Source organism: Ailuropoda melanoleuca, chromosome 7 (genome assembly GCF_002007445.2).
Source record: "Ailuropoda melanoleuca isolate Jingjing chromosome 7, ASM200744v2, whole genome shotgun sequence".
NCBI lineage: Eukaryota > Metazoa > Chordata > Mammalia > Carnivora > Ursidae > Ailuropoda > Ailuropoda melanoleuca.
Genome location: NC_048224.1, coordinates 34197644 through 34221259, shown reverse-complemented (window position 1 = coordinate 34221259; position 23616 = coordinate 34197644). Strand labels below are relative to the sequence as shown.

Below are 23616 nucleotides of genomic sequence, written 5' to 3'. Positions count from 1 at the left end.
CAATATGCACCTCAAATGATGGAAAGAAAAAAGGGAAAGAAAGAATGCAAAAAAACAGACAAAGAATTCTCTCAGTGACAAGAAATAATGGAATTAAATCTTACCAGGTCCAGTAGTAAGTCACCAACCCAAAGAACAATACAGGTTTTGTTTTTTGTTTTTTGTTTTTTTTAGAAATTCAGAATTTTCAACTTAGGGTTGCTATTAAAATAAAGGTATTTAGGTCCCTCCACCAAAGGCTCCCTTCTCTATTGTAATTTCATAGTTTTTCTACTGCCTTTTAAAATATTTATCTTCTCTCTCCTCCACTGCTGTGCTTCTTGATGCTGCCATTATTAATACTTTTTTAATGCCTAACACGTTGACTTATTTTGCAAACAGCTGCCTCAAAAGCCTAAGGGTGCCTGTGTAGTTAGGCACCAATTTAAGAAGTCTGTTTCCTGGAATAATATTTATTCATTAATATTCTTGAACACCTGCTTTGTGTAAGACACTGTAAAAAAACACAAAGCTGCAAAACTCTCCAGAAAAGTCCTATAAACTGGCCTTAATAGGCCATACTTGGTATCATAATCACTTAGAAGGATAATGGCCTGGAAATAAATACACCAGCAGGGAGGCATGGGGCAGCCCCAGCGGATCATCACAGCAGGCAATACAGTCGACAAGGAACTAACTCTCTTCTGGGCCTCCAGATGACATGTCAGGTTCAAGGGACCAAGACTCACACCCAGCAGGTTCAAGAAGACATGTTAGAGATCCTAGCTTTGAATGCCAAGGTAAGTCATACGGTGTTTTATTTATGTATTTATTTTTTACCTCTGATGATTTCTGAGTAAGGGATTAATATGATTGAAGTTCTAGGAACATTAATACGGCAGCAGTAGGTAAAGGGCTAGAAGGAGAGAGAGACTGTGTAGGCAGGAAGACTATTATATTCCTTTGGGGGGATAATAACATTAATAGTAGTAATGTAACAGCAGTAACCAATACTATTTTTTTTTTAAGCAAGTTACTATTTGCTCGACACTCTTCTAAGCATATTTCATGTATGAGATCCTTGTAACAACCTATGAAATCGTTTTCATACAAATATTATCGCCTTCATAAATGGGAAAACTGAGGCATCTAGCGATCAAGTAACTTGCCCAGGGTCTCATGGCTAACAAGTGGTAGGACCAACATTTGAACCCGGATAATCTGGTTCCAGAGCCTATGCTCTTAATGACTCAACACCACCACCTCCCAGAGTGTACTGTGTATGCTCACATTGTCTAAGATTTGAGAAAAACCCAGAAGGGATCATTCATTTCTCCCTAAGAAACCTGACAATGACAGGGCCGACAGTTCTAGGATTAGACTCAGCAAATCAATACAGGTAAGGGTATGTGGGAAAAAAAATGAGATCTTGAAGGGTAGCTGGGACCCCTTCATTCAATGCCCACTAAGAGCCCAGAATTCATGCATCATCTCATTTAATCCTCATAACCACTTATGAAGGAGGCATTGTTTTTAATTCACTTTTTTTTTTTTCAGATGAGGAAATCTAGTTCAGAGAGGCTACACCTTCTGTCCTTCAGTACAGAGCCAGTTAGTGGGGGAGCAGCAGAATTAGAATCCAGAGTCACATTAATCTCATGCTCTTCCCACCACCCCACACTGAGGGCATGAAGTGGCAGGACAGGAATCCAGCCAGGTGGAAGGATTCGGTCCTTTTGCCCTCAAAAGGCCAGCAACCCCTCAGGAAGACTCTGGAACTATGTAGAGCTGTGTGTGCAGCTATGTTCTCAGGCTGTCTCTTTACCCAGCTAGAAGTTATACCAGGAGGATGCATGAGTCAGCCCTGGTTCCAAGGAACCAGAACCAGCCTGTAAATTCAGGCAGGGCTAAGGCATCCCTGGGGATGCCAACACACAAAATGCAAACATGAAACCTCATGGAAGTTGAAAAACACAGGCTAGCAGTTTGTGGCCCTCCATGAAGAGAGGTTAAAAATAAAATTCTCTGAAGAGAACTGAGGATAGCACCTGGAAATGAGAAACCCAAGGGAAAGGAGTCAGAGGTCAGGAAATTGACTATGTTTGTTTTCTCAGCTAATTCCCGTATGTTTAACCTCAGAGTTTCTCAAAACTTTACCCTGAGAAAAATGCTTATGAGACAATATCAAGTATAAAAAAGCAAAACTCATCAACACAATTGAAAGATGGTGGAATTTTGGTTTTTACTTCATTTTCCTTTTCCTAAATTTTTCAAATTTCTTATACTAGACATATATAACATTGTTATCCAGGGATAAAAATAAAATATACTAATTGAAATACTTTTATCGATACTTAGGAAGAGAAAAAGAAAAAACCCAATTTCACAAAGAGTAGTCTAGTAATTCCCAAATGCGCGAAGAGGCTACATCAAAATCACCTGAGATATTTGTAAAAAATAAATAAATAAATAAATAATAATTTAAAAAAAAACCCAACCAAATTTCCAGAACCCAAAGACCTACTCAGTCAGAATTTCCCTGGGCAGAACCTAGGCATCTGGAGTTTTAATAAGCTCCCCAGGCGACTATCATCTTTTTCATCAAGGAAGTCCAAAAGCACTTTCAATTCTCTCTTTCTAAGGTTTTTTGATGATTTAACACTAGTTATATTGGAAAACTAACACACAACATTTAATAGTGAGAGGAAGTGACCGGGGTGAGGACTTGGATGGCCTCATGTCTCACCATTCATCTCTGCAAACTTCTGAACATCACTTAGGGTTTTCAGTTCTTGTCTTGGACATGCTGTTACACACAGTGCTACAGACTTGATCTTCCGGTTTATCAAGTCCAGATTGCATGGATCCAAAAAGAACACATACCTAAAGCATGGAGAAAAATATCGAGATGTTATTTCACAAGAACACATTCTGGTTCACTGCCTAATTTGATTAAGCATAAAAGCAAAGAACATCTATTCTATTCCATACTCCTTCACAAATTTTATCAAAGATGAACAGATATTTCACAAATCTAATCACAGATTTTCTTTTTAATTAATTGCTTGTAAATATACCATTAACAGTGGGGACTGGAGGAACTGTAGGACTCATATTTGTCATGATGTATTTTTCCAATATTTAAATTTTTGTAATGTATGCTTTATAATTAGAAATTATTTTAGTTTTTTAAATAATTTGTTTTATTTTTTCCCAAATTTGTGCCCTAAAAATTACTAGGATACATAACATGAATTATAGTCTATATATAAACTTTAGTAATAAAAATATAATTATATACAAAATATAAAATTATAAAAACAAATATATAAACTTTTACTAATATATAATTATAAAAATGAACTGTAAAATTATATAAAATTGAACATATAAAGTTGAATGGAGAGTAGAGGGAAATATACCAACATTTTAACTACAGTCATCTCTGGATGTTAGAATAAAGTGATTTTAATGTTTTTCTTTCACTTTTCAGAATTCTCCTGTTCTAGAAAATGTAAATCACTTTTGAATTGAGATAACTACAGTAAATATTGTTTATTAAAAGGTCTATTACATATCAGCAAATGCCCAAATCTTAAATTATCCCTTTTGTATCCTATACATTTATATTTTAGAAAAGGAAAGATTCATCAGAAATTACACTGAAACAGATTTTTTTTAATGTTAAAAAGTAGGGTGGCTAAATCGGTTAAGCATCTGCCTTAGGCTCAGGTCATGATCCCAGGGTCCTGGGATCCAGTCCTGCATCGAGCTCTCTCTGCTCAGTGGGGAGACTGCTTCCCCTTCCACCCCGCCCCACTGTTTGTGTTGTCTCTCTCTCTCTCTCTCTCTCTCTCTAATAAATAAAAAAATAAATAAAATCTTAAAAATAAATAAATGTATGTATGTAGTTAAAAAAGTAGAAGAGATGACAAAGATTATAGATGTTATCATCTGCCCAAAGAGAAAGTAAGAGCTAAATACTCTTAACTGAGAAAAGTGAAGACTAACATGGAGCAGTGGAGAGGGTACGAGTAGGAAGGCATTTGTGCCAGAGAGGAGCTGAAGAACCTCCACAGCTGGTTTTCAATCTACTGGGCCCAAGCAAAGTTTTACGAAATCATCTATCTGCCAACGGCCTTTCCCACATTGTTAAACTCTGTTGCTTTGCTATATAAAATAGGATTCAAATCAGGAAATATAACCAAATATAAGAACTAGATGAGAAAATTGAAAACCAAAAATATCAGGGCATCTAGGTGGCTCAGTCGGTTAAGCATCTGCCTTCTGCTCGGGTCATGATCCCAGGGTCCTGGGATTGAGCCCCATGTGGGGCTCTCTGCTCAGCAGGGAGCCTGCTTCTCCCTCTGCCTCTCCCCCAGCTTGTGCATGCCCGCTCTGTGACCCCCCCGCAAATACATAGATAAAATCTTTAAGAAAAAAGAAAAGAAAGGAAAGGAAAAAGAAAAGAAAAGAAAAAAGAAAAAATATCAAGTCAATGTATATGCTGGGATGGACAATACAAAAGGATACCAGCAAAAAAATTAAATAGAAAAAAAAAGTGTGTATGTCAGGGGGAGAGGGACCTGAGAGGCCTTTGCAGGTGGGATAATACTGAATACTGCAGAGGGGCCAGGGACCAGGAACCCAGCACGGAAGGTCAGGGACAAGCTACAAACCACCAAAAAGATAAAAAAATAAAAAAATAAAAAAATTTTTATAACTGTGTTAGTGAATTCAATACCACTCATGCTCTACATAGATAAAAGGAAGGAAAGAAGCCTAGCAGAAAGGTGTTCTTCAGAAGTGGAATTCAGACTGCTCCTATGCCTGGTGCCCAGGAACGAGCACACAGAGAAAACTTTTCTGACCACCTTTGTGCAGAAGCAAGCGCCCCCTTCCTTACTCTCCCTCCATCTGTCCAGTGTATGGGAGTGAGCATGCCCCGCCTGGGGCTCTGTGCAAGCAATGGCACAAAGCCAGCCCAGGGTAGGGAACACACAGGTCCTTGAGGAAGGTGTCATAAAAACTGGGAATCATTTACCACCACCTCCAAGCATACAGTTAACAATCAATAAAAATAATGGTAGCCAACATTTATTGAGTACTTACTACATACCAGATGCTGTATTAATAAACTTTTTATACATATCAACTCACTTATCACACAACCCTCACAACAATCCTGTCGTCCGGTTTTGCGGGGGTGAGCAGGGCCGTGGAGCTGCGGCGGGGGGAAGGAGTTAAGTGCGTGGGGCTAAGTGATGTGCAACACCTGGAGAAATACCTGGAGAAATCACATGACAACAGGAAAACAAGCGTGGGGCGAAGGAGAGAAAGCCAGAGGCTCCTGGGACCTTGGATCAGTGACACGGACTTCCACAGCCTGCTGAGAACAGATACGTTGTCTGATTGTCCTGCAGGATTCTGCCCCCTGCGAGGCCAAAAGTGTCCTCACTCTATTTCTAGCTTCTTCTGCACCTTAAAGCACACTCTTGATTTATCCTAGTGACTGGCTAGCAGCCTTGTACCAAGCCCGGGTCAGAGCCATCTGAGCCTGCTTTCTGGTTCTTTCTTCACAGTTCTCTGACCTTGGGGAATACATTTATTCTCCTGAGCCTCAGTTTCCTTATCTGTAAAACTGCATACCACCTATTTTCTAGTTTAATGTTACTGATATTGTATGTAAAACACCTAACATGCAGGATATACTCAGTGATTTATATCATTAAGAAAACTACCGGCCTTTTCAGAAATTTTACATTTGATGGTAAGGCATGAAATGCAACACTTTCTGATATGAGCATACAACAGGACTCATACTAACATTATACTTTATTTGGAAGAAAAATCTGTGTAGGAGTATTCATGACTATTAAGTCATTAGCCCTGATAAGAACGAAGTAGGCCTGGAGGTGCTTGGCTGGCTCAGTCGGAAGAGCATGCGACTCTTGATCTCAGGGTCGTGAGTTCGAGCCCCACGTTGGGTACAGAGATTACTAAAAAATAAATTAATTAACTTAAAAAAAACAAAAAGAAAAACAACTAGGCCTCCAGAAGTAGTGTGGCACAAGGGAAATAACACAGGAGGCAGAGAAAAATTCTATAATGTCTGTAACACTAAAAAATTAACACCGCTCATTTTTCAGCCTGCATGTATGGTTTGGAAGACTCTACTGCAACAGAAATAAATGATAATCTTAAATGGTATCCTCAGGAAATAAAATCACTTACACACATACACACCATTATGCAAAACAGTCATCCATCTCCACAGTCTATGAATACAAGCCTTTAATTCCTTACACACTCACTCCACATATTCAAACGCATATACACACAACATGTATGTACCCACACACAACATTTAAAATGATTTATAAGTCTTAGATTCCAATTCTATTAACACTTACTGGATGTCTGGGTGCTGGGAACTGTCACATTCATGACTTTATTTGATCCTCACAACAACTTTATGAGCTAGAGGCCATTGCCATTCCACAGAGGACACAACTGAGGTCCCAAGGGACTAACTACATGGCCCAAGCGAGCTAGTAGATGCCAGAGAATGAATTCAAACCTAGTCCTTCCGATTCGGAGTTTCACCTTGTGACTAACCTGCTCTCTTCCCCAAATATTTCCTACAAAATAATAAATCATTTTAACTGTTCTATATTAATTTTGAATATTATTTCCACCATCCTGAAGTTCGTTCAATCCATGGCAGCGTGTTTGTAAGTAATTAAATTTTAACTAAATGGCATTTAACTGAATATTTACAGAGTAAGAAAAGTGCATGTGTCAGACAAATTTATGATTCATTAAAACTGCACTTTCTTGCCTTTTGATTTAAAAATGCCCTTAGCCAGGTAAATAAATCCTTACATTCGTTTCAGTTTTCACTTCAAACAAAATGAACTGTATTTGCCAATTTCATTTTTTTGAAATGAAACAAATACTCAACTTTCAAATAAGCATGACATCGGCAGACCAGATTATTTTAACTAACAAATCTACTGATAAGTGGGTAGATTTTTTTTGTTATTTGTTTTTTAACCGAGAAGGCGAAAGACACCAGGTAGGTGGCTATAAGACATACCAAAAAGGTTTCTTAAAACAGCCTATCTTGACTCTGCCCCTGGGTAAATGGTTGGGAAGGGTTTGGGGCACATGGATTTGTGATTACATGCCCTGGCTCCCATACTTCATCCTTTCAAGGTGGAAAACCACCATCACAGATAAGCAATAAATTGGAGTGAAAAGCAAATTTTCATCACTATCCTCAGTGAGTCTTTCACTAGACCTACTAACAACTTAAAAACAGCTTTAAGTTTTGTAGAGGAGCAGGAATGAATAAAATACCAAAAGTGGGAATGAAAGTAGGGAGAGAGGCAACAAGAGAGAAACGCTTTCACCACCTGGACAGCCCAGACACCTGCGGGCATGGGCACATACGACAGGCATGCAGCAGCATCACATGGCATGGAGAACACATTTGCAAACAACTTAAGCAACCCTTGAACTTCAAAATTAGAGGAATGGCGCCACATGCTGAAGACCGAACGGTAAAGGGAACACTATAGAGGACAGCAGGTAAGGCATGAAAGTGTATATTATAGTCGAGATGGTTCCTGGGAACTACTGAAGGCGAGAAACAGATAAATTCATTTTCAATCGAAATTCTTGAAATACAGCATATCCCCAAAAAGACAAGACAGGAGAGAGATGCAAAGAAAATGTCTATCTACGTGGTAAAGTCATGGGGACAGACACATCAAAGATGAAGACAGGGCAGTAAGGCATGAAAGTTTGGAAAAGGGGACAAGAGGCACAGAAAGAGGTATTTTTGAAGCTGAGCTCAGGGCAGGGCAGTGAACACTGAGTGAGCTGATGCAGAGAAGGATGCCAGAGATGCTTCAAATTGGCTGAAACTTCTACTTTGCTTTCATTTTCCTCAAGGAAGATAGGGCAAGGTAGAGAATACGCGATTTACCAAGAATTTAGTTTGGGCCACCAAGCATCTTCAGCACCGTCCTTGCACATCCTAATTCAACAAGAGGGAACTGAGATTTACAAGCTGGGCAAGCAACTGTAGACTACACTGCCTTGAACCCTAGGGACTGACTCCCAAAGGCTGCTCTTTCCGCCACTGGCCCACCAATTTAAAATGGAAAGAGAGAAGAAAGGTAATGGTGAGTAAGTTACAGCCAATCATACAGTGCTGTTCTTTACATGGTATGCTTATCATGGTTTCCCATGATAAGAATTACATAGGATGGGGGCACCAGGGTGGCTCAGTCGGTTAAGCATCTGTCTTCGGCTCAGGTCATGATCTCGGGGTCCTAGGATCGAGCCCCGTGTTGCGCTCCCTCCTCAGTGGGGAGTCTACACCCCCTCTTCCCTCTGCCGCTCCCCCTGCTTGTTCTCTCTCTCTTAAATAAATAAATAAAATCCTTAAAAAAAATTACATCGGATGATACAGAAACACTTCATTCATCCAACAAACACTACAAAGTGTTTATTATGTATCGATTCATGGGCTAGGCCTGGGGATACAAAATTCATTAAAAAAAATCAGTTCTTAAATGCAAATAACTTACAGCCTAGAGAAGAAACAAAAATACAGTCATTTCCAAATCATGTGATACATGACAAGGTTGAGATGGCAGAGGAAATAGTGTAATTCTGCAGAGAGCATAAGGGGTTAGAGGAAGCTCTACGGAGCAAAAGGCAGTATCTAAGCCACATTTTGAAAATGAGTAGGAATTTTCCAGACAGATGGGGAAGGGAGCATTCTGGGCAGAGGAAACCGCATGTATAAAAGGAACAGAAGCATGAAAGAGCATATTTAAGGAACTACAAATAATTTGATAAGGTGGACTACGGATGGGACATCAAAGGGCTATGCCCTAGGAGAAACAAGGGACGGAAGAAATAGCCATCCCTCGAATCTGAAGGCCCATACAGCTCCACTGCATCAACAGCCAGGGCCCAGGGACACCCTGGCATAACCAGCCCCTCGGTGGGAGGCCGGAGATGGGACGGCTGGGGCACCAGCACACTGCTCCAGAGCTGAGCCCCGGCCATTAAATTGCCTCCAGCTGCCATGGCAACTCTGCAGCAAGGCTTTTTGGAGCAAAAAGTGGCAAACACACACTAGTCTGCTGGCCACCTCCTGCCAAATTTGGCTTCTCTCCTCTCTAATCAGGACAGAAGCACTACAACACTACAGCTGGAAAGCTGGCTGAAAAATCCCTCCATCCGTTGCCTTCTGCGTTAGTGATTCCGGACACGTGTTTTTCCCCAGAGGAGAATAAAAATGGAGTCTGATCATTTTTCCAATTATTACTTCATATCAATTTACAATTTATAGCCCCTCTCCATAGAGCTTGCTGCCATTAGTGAATCACACCAAAAGGAAAAACACAACAGCCTCACAGAGGCTTCTCCTATTGCTAAATATAGACTTCAGAGAGCCCTGGATCTCTGCTCCACCCGCGGTGGAACTGTGCCCAGAGGAGGCCTCTTACTTCAAAGCGTGCGGTGCCCGCAAGGCCAGTCCAGGTACCCCATCGGGGTGGGACCCAACTGCACCGTGAAGGGCTGTGTTACCCAGGACAGAGTTATGAGCCTGCACACGGAAGTCCATAAAAACCCCAAAGGAACAAAACACACACTAACCCAACACACGGACGCAACGTATAATTAACCGAAACCCCGTTCGTTGGTCCTCCACTTCCTGGAACAAAGCCAAGAGGAGGGAGAGAAACGTGCTGAAAGTAGTGATTTATCTTCAAAACTGTCACTCTAGATAGTAGCTGAGAGACCAGTACAATGTTCATCATGCCCCCAAGACAGCAAGAAAACTAAGGAACAGAAAAAAGGGGCCGAGGTGAACTGTGGGCAACCTGACCTGTGAGGGTGATGACAGCAACGCCCCACTTTCCCACCGCCCGCCCCTCCCCTGCCCCAGTCCCAATGAGGAAGAGACAAACATGTCCCCAGAGGTAGCACTTGATAGAGAAACGCCTTGCCACGCACCTCACCAGCCCGGCAGCCTTCCAGGCTAGCACTTCTGTAGCCCTTGATTTACAAGTAACTGCTAAGAAGGGAAACTTCAACAGTCATTTCTGGTAAATTCACAGCATTGAGAGCTGAAAACAGCTTCCAACCGTGGAGGAAGCCCAGGGATCAGATGAAGACAGTGACACTAGGAGATGTTCACTGCTCCGACCTCACCTCCCATAGGTCTCCTTTCTGCTCCTCACTCTCCAGCTTACTCGCGCCTAGAGGCCTCCACACTTCTATCTACCTGGAGCATTCTTCCTCCAGAGAGCAGCACAGCCAGGTAGCCCCCTCACTTGCTTCAAGTCTTCGCTCAAAAGTCACCTTCTCAATGACAGTGGGGCAGCCACCCATTTGATATGCTGTCTCTCCACCCTGATGGGCGTCATCCATCTTTGCTTTCTCTGTTTCTCCTTCGCACGTAGACTCACTAACACACTGTATATTTTACTTATTTATTGGTTTATTATCTGTCTCCACCTATAGAGTATCAGCTCCCAAAAGGCAGAAATATTTGCTGTCTTCTTCTCACTATATCCCTGGTGCCTAAAATGGTGCCTCGAATAAAGAAGGAGTTCCTAACTTACTTGTTGAGTTAATACATGGTGGTAACTGTGTAGGATTTTGCCAAGTGGAGCAGGCGGGAGAGGGAAGGTTAGGAGGAAGATATTTTAGGTAGAAGGAAACAACAGAAACTTATCAAATACCTCTGCCAGGTGCAGGGCTAATATGCAGTCGAGATGCCATGATAAGCAAGACCAACACCAACAAGTATTTCCCTTCCTAGCACTGACAGTCTACAGAGAGTAGGGAGGTAATTACAAAAGCATATAAACACTACCGCAGAGATAAAAGGATACGAGAAAGCCTCCAAAGGGCCCCATGAATGGACAGGTGTCCAGAAGAAGGGAACTCTTAAGCCAGGACCTAAAGAATGAATATGAGTTTGCAAGGTGTGGAGGAAAGGAGGCAGAAACAGGGAAAGAAGAATACATTAAAAGACATAAAAGTGAGACAAAGCATGGTGTAACTGAGAAAATGAAAAACGTCAGAATGGTTGACATGGACTGTGATAAAAAACCAGATGGCCGGACAGGCAAGCTGGAGCTGGATCACATAGGCCTCATAGCTGGTATCAAAGGGGTCAGAAACTTTGGAGTTCATCCTAACGCCACTGGGGAGCCATTGAGGGTTCACCAACTGTAATGTGGGGAATGAATTAAAGGCGAGCAAGAGAGAAAGTAAGGAGACTGAATCTCTAACAAGAGGGTGACTTCGACCCGGGTAGGAATGGGAACAAAAATGAGATTTCGGAAAAACTGAGGCACAATTAAGAAAACCTGAAGACTGACTATATGTGGAGGGAAAGGAAGAAATTAAGAGTGATGCTTTTTTACAGAAAAAATTAAGAAAAGAAGAAATTAAGAATGATCTGGTTTATACTAGGATAGCCAGGGCATTCTGGTTTGGACTCCTCTTCTGTTCAGTAAGACACGCATCTCAGGAGGAAGAGCAGAGTTTGGAGGGATAAGAACATGTTCTAACTGTAGACAGTGAGAGTCTGGAGTATCCGTGGAGTGTCCAAGTGGACCTGGACAGTTGGCTGGAATGTTCTGGCAGAGAAATCTGGACAAGAGATAGAGACTGTGGAATCACCAGCACATAAATGACAATCTGCCCAGGAGTGTATGAGATCCCCCAAAATGAGTGTGCAGAGTTGAGATTCTGATCCTTGGCGAAATCTGTGACCCTCTTGAAATTGTAAGCAAAATTTGGTGCACAAATTCCCATGCAGTTTTCTGAAGAGAGATTTCTTACTCATAGTTTCAATCAGACTGTCAAAGCCCCCCAAAGAAATTAAAACAAAAAGTCAAGTAAGAGGGGCAAAGAGCTAAAACAAAGACATGGAACTGAAAAGGCATAGGGGAAGAACGATCCTACTATTTAGCTGAGTGTCTGTCTTCTCCTTGGGCATATACAATCAAGGGAGAAATAATCGCCAGAGCGGTAACCAAGAGCAAGACAGCAAATTGTGTTCCTCATACTACATGGAGACAAAAAAGCAAATTAAAACACTTTCCTGAAAGATTTTATTTTTAAGTCATCTCTACACCCAACATGGGGCCTGAACTCACAACCCTGAGATCAAGAGTCACACACGCTCCACCAACTGAGCCAGCCAGGTGCCTCTAAAATACCTTTTAAAAATAACTCACAAGAGCTTTAAGAAAGAAAAGTTCTTGGTTTACTCTAGTCAACTGGAATAATACCCCTCACCCCAAGTTTACTGGCAATACTACACAGTCACAGGAAGCATTCTCAAAATCAACCTGTTCAGCACTCAGGCTGAAAACAGAAGAGTCAATGACCAGAGATTTATTCTTCTTTTTAGTTTAATGGCTTTATTGAGATATAACTTACATGCCCTAAAATTTACCTATAAACTGTACAGTTCAAAGTTTTGTACAATTCAGTTGAATTAAATATTTTTAAGTATATTTCACAGAGTTGTTTATCCATCACCACAATCTGATGTTAGGACATTTTATTACCCCAAAAAGAAATCTCATACCCATTAACAGTCATTCCCCATTCCCCCATTTTCTAACCCCTAGCCCTAGGCAACCATGAATAAACGATCTCTATAGATATGTCTGTTCTGGACAGTTCATATAAATGGTATCATAGAATATGTGGTCTTTTGTGACTGGCTGCTTCTACTTAGCATGATGTTTTCAAGTTTTGTCTGTGTCATTCCTCTTTACGGCTGAATAATATTACATTGTATGGCTAGAACACATTCTGTTTATCCATTCATCAGTTGGTACACATCTGTGTTATTCTCCCTTTTTGGCTATAATGAAAAACGCTGCTATGAACATTTAGTATACAAGCCTTTGTATGGATGTATGTTTTTATGGATATATGGTTTTATTTCTCTTGGGTAGATAACAAGGAGTGGAATTGCTGAGTCATAGGATAACTCTGTATTTAATACTTTGAGGACCTGCCAGACTTTTCCATAGCAGGTGTGCCATTTAACATCCAGACCAGCAACGTATGAAGGATCCAGTTTTTCTACATCTTTGCCAATAATTGCAACCATGTCTTTTTTACCATACCCATAGTGGATATGACGGGGTAACTCATTGTGGTTTTGATTTGCATTTCCTTGATGACTAATGATGTTGAACAACTTTTCATGGGCTTACTGTCCATTCACCTCTCTTCTTTGGAGACGTCCATTCAAATCCTCTGCCCAACACAGACTTCTTTTTAGCCTTTGAGAAGGACAGAGTAAGGCAGAGACAGGCACTTGATATTACCAAAAGAGTATGAAAAATTATAATAGAAAATAAGGATGAAAGTAAAGAAAGAAAAACAGGAGAAAGTACAGGAGTCAAAGAACTCAAAGTCAAAGAATGGCTCCAGGAGGCAAAGAACACACAAGTGCAAGGAGAAAAGGCTGTGATCAGAGTGGGGAGTTCCTGAATTAGTCTGAATTGATTTTATAGGTGGAGCGATAAAGGGTGATGACCAAAAACCAAGCTGTGACTACGGAAAAGTGAATCCTGACAGCCCCCACTGAGAGGAAATTCAGAGTTCCCAGGGCCAGAGAGAGAATCAATGAGACGGAATATGTGAAAGTGCTTTGTAAACTCCACAAATGTAAACTTGGCTAAATGAGCAGATTTCCCTATCTGGGTGAAAAAGGGAAGAAGCTTTGATAAGTAACTTTGAAACTTGCTTTGTAAGATAATAATAATGAAAATGATTATAACAAATAACAGTTAACATCTATGGTTCCAGGCAATGTGCTAAGGAGCACACATCATTTATCATATTTATTGCTCCAAAACACCCTAGGAAGTAGGTACTACTATTATCTTCGTTTTACAAATGAAGACCTTTGGGTCACACATACCAATGTTATTTTCTCCAGTGTAAATCATCCTTGACGAAAATGTAAACCATCATTGGTTATCTGTCTATTGAAGCTACCCTTATGGATATATCCCCAATTACGTGAAAAATGTTACCCATCATAGAAAAACTAGAAATACTGTTCTCAAGGTACTACTTTTGTCTTTGTATCAGAGAATCATATTTTTTGACAATCAAACATAATCACCTTGGTACTACTTTACTCCTTTAATGCTTCAATAACATATAAATGGTTTCCTCTCCATAACAAAAGTGTAATATTTGTTTAAAAATATTTAACTCATGGGGCGCCTGGGGGCTCAGTCGTTAAGCGTCTGCCTTTGGCTCAGGGCATGATCCCTGCTCTGCTGCAAGCCTGCTTCTTCCTCTCCCACTCCCCCTGCTTGGGTTCCCTCTCTCGCTGGCTGTCTCTCTCTGTCAAATAAATAAATAAAATCCTTAAAAAAAAAAATTAGCTCATGGCCGCCTGGGTGCGTGGCTCAGTCGTTTAAGTGCCTTCGGCTCAGGTCATGGCTCAGGTCATGACCGAGTCCTGCACTGGGCTCCCTGCTTCATGGGGAGTCTGCTTTTCCCTCTGCCCCTCCCTTCCACTCATGCGCTCTCTCTCTCTCTCTCTCTCTCTCTCTCTCATGCGCGCTCTCTCTCTCTCTCTCGCAAAAATAAATACATAAAATCTTTAAATAAAATAAAATATTTAACTCATCTAAAATTTATTTTGCATGGTGTGAGATTAAAAGAGCTCTAGACGTAGTTTCCTTCATATTATCATTCAACAATGTCTTTTGTTAAATACCTATTGCTATTAGTTTTTATTTTAGTTGATTTCTCATATGCCACTATCAGTTTATTTCTGATATTTCTATTTTGTTTCCATCACTGTTATTAACCTGCATTCAGGTAGTCTCGTTAATATACTGGGGAGTAAGTGTTGGTTTTCAATGGCAAAACTCCTTTTTCTTCCTCTCTAAGCTACACAATCACTAATTAGACAATGAGTAATCCCTCCCCCCTACCTGTTTTGTTTGGCCAATACACTAATTGCCCATATTTAAGAATCAGAAGATCGGGGCGCCTGGGTGGCACAGCGGTTAAGCGTCTGCCTTCAGCTCAGGGCGTGATCCCGGCGTTGTGGGATCGAGCCCCACATCAGGCTCCTCTGCTGTGAGCCTGCTTCTTCCTCTCCCACTCCCCCTGCTTGTGTTCCCTCTCTCGCTGGCTGTCTCTCTCTCTGTCAAATAAATAAATAAAATCTTTAAAAAAAAAAAAAAAAAAGAATCAGAAGATCAACAGGTGCTATGGTCAGAATGTGTGCACCCAAGTTTCGTATGTTGAATCCTAACTTCAAAGGTGGTGGTATTAGGAGACTCTGAGACGTGAGAGGTTCCAAAGAGATCTCTATCCTCTTCCACCATGTGAGGGCACAGGGAGGAAGTGTTAGCAATGAACCAGAAAGAGGGCCCTCATGAGCACATGATCTTGACCTCAGATTTCTAGTGTCCAGAACTAAGAGAATTAAATTTCTGTTGTTTTTAAGCCTCTCAGTCTGTAATATTATAAAAGCCTGAACAGACTAAGGCGATAGGTCACGTGTGCTCCCCTACTCTACTCTCCTTCCATCAATAGATTTCCGGCTTCCTTTGAAAAAGGAGCACTACTGGGCCATCCATCCACATGCCAAAAATCAGCTAGGACCAAGCAGAAACTCTCCTTTTATTGGGCACACACATATCAAGTTCAAAGTGTCCAACATTCCCTATTATCTTATTCCCAGCCCACTTAAGAGATTTATAGTGCCTGCCTAAAGGCCTTTAAATATGCAAACACTGGTGAAACCCACAAGTTTCCCTTTCTACCTTCAAAGCCAGAAAGTCCACAGTTAATTTGGTGCTCAACTTCAGTAACTATACTTAGCCTAGATCTCTGGTCTAATCTCTTCTCTATTTCCATTGTATGGCTCTCTGCTCTTTTATCCCCATTTAGTTGTCTTACAATATATGCTCCTAATTCTAATCCTCTCAAATTATTTTAAGAACAAGAAAAATTTTTAAAATGTTCTCCCCTGAAGTTCTTTCCTGCTCCTTTATTCTGTGATTTATACTATCCATCAAGTCCAATTCACCAGCCTATCAGGATTTTAACTGGTATTGTATTAAATCTATAAATTAACTCTGTTAGTATTGTCATCTTTATTATATTAAGACTACTCAGCCAGGAGTAGATTATATTCTCTTATTATTTGTTTTCTTTTCATTCTATTAAAGTATTATAATTCTCTGTATTTGGCCCTGTATCTTGTTAGATTCTGTTTTCTCATAAAACAAGTATTATGTTTTTCATTATATTTGTGGGATTATGTATTTCATTATATTTTGTCTAGTGATAAAATAAATGACTGAACTGAGTAAGGTGTATGTTTTATAACCTATGATTTAAGCATCTCATTTCAAGATAAATTTTTGTTGGATCTCCTAAACATTCAGGTTACAGTCCTTTGTCGTTGGCGGATAGTATTATTTTTATCTCTACTGACCTACACACATTCCATTTATCTCTTATATAATTTGTTGGAACTAGTTATTTAAAACAGTGTTATAAAAGAGGTGATATCTTTACTTTAATTTTTTCCGTAATAATGGTGTCTGCCACTACCAGAAACTCCATCAGCTTCCTTTCGTGCCCTCAAGATTTATTTTTTTACAAAGGTGCCAAGGTTATTCAACAGGGAAGGCAGCCTTTTCAATAAATGAGCTGGAATAACTGGATTTTTTGAAAAAGAAGACAAACCTTGACCTCTTTATACCATATGCAAACATTAAATCAAAATGGATCATATGCATAAATGTAAGAGCTAAATACAAAATTTCTAGAGGAAAATGAAAGAGGATGTCAACTACCTCCATTTTGACCTCAGTCTGTACTTTCTAACTGATTAAGTTCTTCTTTCCAGCTTATCTCTTAACTCAGGCAAAAGACCCTGCAGGCAAAGCATCCCCTGATGGGAACCAAAACCACCCCCTCGAGCAGTAAGGGCTGCCTGGAGCCAGCAAGACCCCGTGGGACTGACCCCAAGACAATGATGACCTGACCTTTGTTGCCCACCTGCATGTATCCACCCACCTTTGTCCCATATTCTCCTTATATAAACCTAGAAGTATTTTCAGCACTTTGAAGACAGTCTTTGAGACGTTTGTCCGCTGCCTTCCTGGTGTTGGCCTCACTGAAATAAATTCCTTTCTTGTTTCCCCACCATGTGTCTCTCTGCCTTTGGATTTTGTCAGGGGCAACGGGCCAAACCTGGTCTGTTTGGGACCCCCAGAGCCAGGTGCTCTTGCACCCCTGTGTCCCGGGCTACAGCGGGAATGCAAAATGGTGCTACCCCTCCAGAAAACACTTCCAAATATTTTCTTTTCTTCTCTTTTTAAAAATTTTTTAAAAACATTTTATATATTTGTCAGAGAGAGAGAGAGAAAAAGTAAGAAAGCACAAGCGGGGGGAGTGACAGGCAGAGGGAGAAGCAGGCTCCTCGCTGAGCAGAGAGCCCCATGTGGGGCTCTATCCCAGGACCCTGGGATCATGACCTGAGCTTAACCGACTGAGCCACCCAGGCATCCCAGTTCCGCATTCTTATAAAGTTAAACATAATCTCATCATGACTCAGCAATCCCAAACCTAGGTCTCTGCCCAAGAGTAATAAATACACATCCATAGAGTACCCCAGGCATAGATTTCCAAAGCAGTGTTATTCATAATAGAACGAAATTATTTTAAATAAGTCAATAACCCAAATATCCAAAAACTAGGGAACAGAGAAGCAAAATGTGGTATATCCACACAATGGAATACTACTTAGTAATTAGAAAAGAACAAACTATTGTATTAAACAACATGGATGAATCTCAGTAACATTATTAGGCTATGTTAAAAAGGCCAGACACAAAATACAATATACTATATGAGTCCATGATATGAAATTCTAGAAAAGGCAAAACTATACTGTCAGAAAGCAGATCAGTGGTTGCTTGGGAACAAGGATGGGGGAAGAACTGGCTGCAAAGGGGTATGAGGTAATTTTCAGGGGGCAACACAAGTGTGGATTGTGATAGAGGGTGTATGTATACAGTTACCGGTTACAGTCAATTATTATATGTACATTATACCTTAATAAAACTATAAAAATATTTCACATTTCATCTTGAACAATGTAACTTACAAAATCCAACTTAAAGAGCCCCTAATTAAGTCCCACACACTTACATGTGTAGTAAAGAATTTAGCCTACTCAGAAACAGGTTTCAACTTTGCCCTGGGCAAAGGAGTGTCTTTGTTTGCCAGGGGCCTTGGGTTATAGTAGATAGTCCAAAAACAATGTGATTTAGGGTGTGGGCAGGCCACACCAGACAGAATTTAGGGCAGGGTTAACCACTCTTTTCTTTCTTTTTTTTTTTTAAAGATTTTATTTTTAAGTAATCTCTTACACACCACACATGGAGCTTGAATTTACAGCCAAGATCAAGAGTTGCATGCCCTACCACCTGAGCCAGCCCAGTGCCCAAGGGGTTGCCCACCCTTAGAAAGACCACCAGTGTCATGTAGACCAGGAGTTTGGGATCATGTGTTTCCTTGACAAGAGGGGCTAGAGAAGGAATTAGCCACATGTACAGTGAATCATGCCTGTATAACGAAGCCCCAATAAAAATTCTGAATACTGAGACTTGGGTACGCTTATCAGTTGCAACGTGCCATGTGTATTGTCACTTATCAATGCCAGGTAAGTAAATGCCCTGACTCCACAGGGAGAAAACAATGAATACTCTTCCCTGTGTACTTCTTTCGTTGGCCGATTTTAATCTATAGTTCTTCCCTGTGAGTATAACGCATTTCAGTGAGTTCTGTGAGGCTTCCTAAGAATGGTCTTCTGGGCCCCTGAACTTGCAATGGTGTCAGAAGTAAAGGTAATCTTAGGAACCCAAACTCATAATTAGTGTCAGAAGTGAGGGTGGTCATGTGTGGACTGTGCACCCTCCAACTTCTCAGTTGCCCTCCACACTCACATCCAGATAAATAAACAGATGGCAAATTAATGACTTTAACATTCATTGCTGAAGTGGTTAATAATCACCTAAAGTGTATTACAAAGGTCATACCTATGAGCATACATACGATGACAACAGCTTTTTAGAATCTTTACAGTTGCCTGGTTAACCTGGAACCAACCCAAGTAGTGAAATTCTGGATTGAGCATGTATAATCAATCAGCTGTTTAATTTAGCTAGGGCAGGATACACACTGAAGCAGGGAACACAGAGAAAAACCAACCACCCCATCCTTGCTTCTCTGCAGACACGTCATCTCATTCTAAGTGGCTTTTTACTTCCCTATTTAGAATCTGCAAAACATTTCAATTTTCAACTCCAGTATTTTCTAAGGTATGTAACTGAATCTCTTCTTTCAAATTGCTAGCACTATTATCCATAACAAGTATTATCCTAGAGATAGAATTATATACTAGTAACACAGATGTTACCTTTGTAAAAAGTTTTAAAATTCAGGCTAAAGAGTAGCGTGGTCACCAAATACGGCAAAAAAATTTCCAAAGATGCCTCCATAAAATTGCCTTCAGAAAATTTACCTATCATTTTTACAACTTCTAACATTTTCCATGAGAAAAAAATAAAGTTTAGGGAAAACTGCATAAATTTTCATTTAGAACATCGTAAGTGTTACTGTTTCAAATGCTTATTAGTTTGTGACAAAACGAGTCCACAAATCCAAGTTCATCTGTAGTCTCTATCTAGCTTGCCCTTTTTCGTGTTGAGCCAAAGGAGGAGAGGTGGTATTAATGCAAGAATCAGAGACTATTTGACAGGAGGCAAAGAAGACAGTGCTTTCCCTCAAAGCAAAGCCAAACTCATTGAAGGCTTCAAGTATCTCCATTTGTTCAAACTCATCTCTAAGGGTAGGAATGAGCAGGTGATCTATTGGGCTACCCTGAACATTCCGTAAAACACAAGCATTAGCACATGGATAAAATGCACTGCCTCTCCCCTCCTAAGCCTCTGTATCTCCCCAAGATAGAGTAAGGAGCTCTTCACAGTGGGCGCCAGTTTTCAGCCCGCTTTAGCATGTTCTGTACACTCAGCCCACGATGTTTTTCAGCCAATGAGAACCAAGCTTGGCGTTCTAATTGGAATTCCATCCTCACGAGAGATGGGCTCTTGAGCCGCCACATGGCCCAAGAGCCCACACAACCATCCATTCACCAGTTTCCCCCTCATCATCACTCTGTGCGCCCTCCTTCCAGAAGCCTACTTTGATTTTCCCCTTGCTACAATGCAAGCCCTGCTCTGAACCTCCAACCTAAGGTTCTAAAACCCTACTTAAAATGACTCTGTCCCTGAACCCCCAGTCATTTGCCGAGAGATTCTTCTACCCAAATGGACAATCTAGAACCAAGATGCTACCCTGAAGAAGGGGGGGTCAGAGAGACTGAAGCACGAGAAGGATCTGGCCCACCGCTGCTAAAGGAAGTGGACCATGAGCCACAGAATATAGGCTACAGGATACATAGGCTGCCTCTAGAAGCTGAGAACAATCAATCCCTCGTTGACAACCAGCAAGGAAATGGGACCTCAGTCTGACGACCACATGGAACCAAATTCTGGCAACACGTGAATGAGCTTGGAAGAAGATTCATCCCCCAGAGCCTCCAGTGAGGAACACAGCCCTGCTGACACTTTGATTTCAGCCTTGTGAAACCTGGAACAGGGAACCAGCTGGGCCTTGCCATGCAGACTTCTGATTCACACTTAACTTTGTTGTTTCAAAGCACTGAGTTTGTGGCAACTTGTTGACAGCTGCAGTAGCGACTAGTGTAGTGGTGGTTCCAGTGCCACCATCAAATCGCCTTCAGATTGTTCGAAGCCTTCATAGATTGGTTTCAAAGCTTCTTTAGTTATAACTTTATTAATTTATATAACCTGCCCTTTCTTCTCTGCATGTTCCACTCAAAGTTTTTCATCTTTAAACGTTCAGAGGAGAACACCTGAGTGGCTCAGTTGGTTAAGGGTCTACGTTCGGTTCAGGTCATGATCCCAGGGTCCTGGGATCGAGTCCCACATCGGGCTCAGCAGGGAGTCTGCTTCTCCCACTGCCTGTGGCTCCCCCTGCTTGTGTGTGCATGCTCTCTCTCTGACAAATAAATAAAACCTTTTAAAAAAATTTTTCTTGGGGTGCCTGGGTGGCTCAGTCATTAAGCATCTGCCTTTGGCTCAGGGTGTGATCCCGGGGTCCTGGAATCGAGCCCCACATTGGGCTCCTCTGCTGGAAGCCTGCTTCTTCCTCTCTCCAATCTCCCTGCTTGTGTTCCCTCTCTCGCTGGCTGCCTCTTTCTCTGTCAAATAAATAAAAATCTTTAAAAAAATAAATAAATCTTTTTAAAAAAATAAATAATTAAAAATTTTTTTCTTAAAAAAAAAGTTCAGAGGGAGAGGCCCCAAAAGTAAAAAAAAGGGTTGGCAATTGGAATCATTGCGTAGCTTACTGGGGATGGGGTGGTATATAACGCAAAGGGCGCTAGACTCAGCATTCAAAAGTGAGTGCTAGTCCTGATACTACGTTTCATCAAGCCACTGACGTTTCCTAGACCCCAGTCTCTTCAACCGTAAAATGAAGGGGCTCAGTCATCTCCAGAGCCCTTCCACCACGAACATTCTATGCTATGGATTTCTGGGGAATGAGATAATTAAAAAAAAGAAATAAAACTCACACTAGATACCCTGCCACAGGTTACGAAGGTAATTGAAAAAGGTCTCAAATAAAATGCCCCCTATAGATTTTACTTACAAATGTCTGCCATCAACCGTCCTCAGATCTCTACTTCCTGCACCTCCTGTTAATACTCGGTATCTGAAATCTGAGAGGCATTTTACCGTCAAAGAGCCTTTATCAGTGATTGGGGCTTTAAATGGCTTCCTTAGAGGAAAGATAAAAAGATAAAGAATAAAGTTAGATTTGTGCAAAAAATATATCTTTGGAACCTCTATGAAAAAATTGATACTGATAAGTGAGATCTATCTCACTTCTCACTGAGAAAATTTCTTAAGAGTCACAAAGAAAGAGCTGCTAAGCTCTGTTTTAGGATTGTTTGCAGAACGGAGAAAAAATTTCTAATAATGATATAATACCTATATAAAAAAGATTAAAAGCAGTTCTCTACATACCCTTACCTGGCTTTACAATAACCTCTGCGTACAAAGAGTCACTGCCCCCTTGCCATAGCCTCTCCCATCCCAGGCACCCAGGACAAGGTAACATCCATGCTGGATCCAGCTGCCTCCCCAGGGGCCAAAAGAGCTAGAAGTTTTGCCCCAGTATAGTCCCCATATCCACAAATCCAGTATCTTAGAACTAGAAGCAGCCTTGTTCTATCCAAATTGATATGGAGGAGAGGGGGCTTCCCCTTTGGGAACAATTTCTATAATAATAATAATTCTCTAAAAATTGACACATACACTGTAAAGCTAGCTTTATGGTTTTGAAAATGGTAGGCAATGCAGAATGTGGAAGAATGGTAGGTTTTGAAAATGGTAGGAAATGTAGAATTTTGGAATTGTCGATCAAAGTTCAAATATATTATTACTACCTTACTCCCTACAACCAAAAAAACCAAAAAAACAAAAAAACCCAAAAACAAGACTATAAGCCTTACCCTTGTTCTCTAGCATCTCTGCTACATAATGATAGCTCAACTACAAAAGAAGTCATTTTCTTCTCTGAGCCTCAGTTGGCTCACCAGTATTTGATGGGGTGCTTCACGGAGGTTACACACAAGGCTTACCAATATTTGACAGGATGCTGTAAGGTGGTTACACACTAGATAATCTTAAAGATCCCTTTTACCTCTGACAGTCTATGATTCTAAGATAAATGAGCTTTCTGAGTTAACCCAGCCTCAGAACCTTATTTATAGCACTGTTTCTATTCAGAAGAGTTGTACCTATCTCAAACAACCAACTTAAAAGCGAACTTGGGGAACATAATCCATTTGAAGTTGGGACCTTCCTGTATATCATAAAATATTACCTACCATTTTCCTTTACATCCTTATTACTGCAGTAAATATATTATCAGGTCAAAAACATTATTCGGAGAAAAAGAACACATTACAATTAGAGTGACAGGGCAATAGGGATGCCTGGGTGGCTCATCTTGATTTCAGCTCAGGTCAGGACTTCAGGGTCCTGAATCGAGCCCCACCTTGGGCTCCATGCATGGACTCTGCTTAAGATTCCCTCACTTCCTCTCCCCTTCTCTCTCTGTCAAATAAATAAATCTTAAAAAAAAAAGAATGATAAGGCAATAAAATATTGCCTTTTCTTTACCACTAATAGAATCCTATAGTCATCTTGGCATCTTAAACTTTTTAAAAAAAGATTTTATTTACTTATGGGGGGGCGCATGCGCACAAGCAGGGGGAGGGGCAGAAGGAGAGGGAGAAGCAGGCTCCCCACTGAGCAGGGAGCCCAATGCAGGGCTCAGTCCCAGGACCCCGGGATCATGACCTAAGCTGAAGACAGACACTTAACTAACTGAGCCACCCAGGTGTCCCTGAAATTTTCTGATTAGAAT

General features: G+C 40.8%; 1 protein-coding gene across 2 annotated transcripts in view; it reads right to left on the bottom strand.

Moving 5' to 3' along the window:
- Positions 1-23616, bottom strand: part of SLC44A1 (solute carrier family 44 member 1) — a 139490-nt gene that overhangs the window by 55530 nt on the left and 60344 nt on the right. For both annotated transcript variants that reach the window (XM_034664219.1, XM_034664218.1), the window contains exon 4: positions 2726-2862. In XM_034664219.1, coding sequence (XP_034520110.1) covers positions 2726-2862 — 137 coding nt within the window. The remainder of the gene's footprint in view (positions 1-2725; positions 2863-23616) is intronic.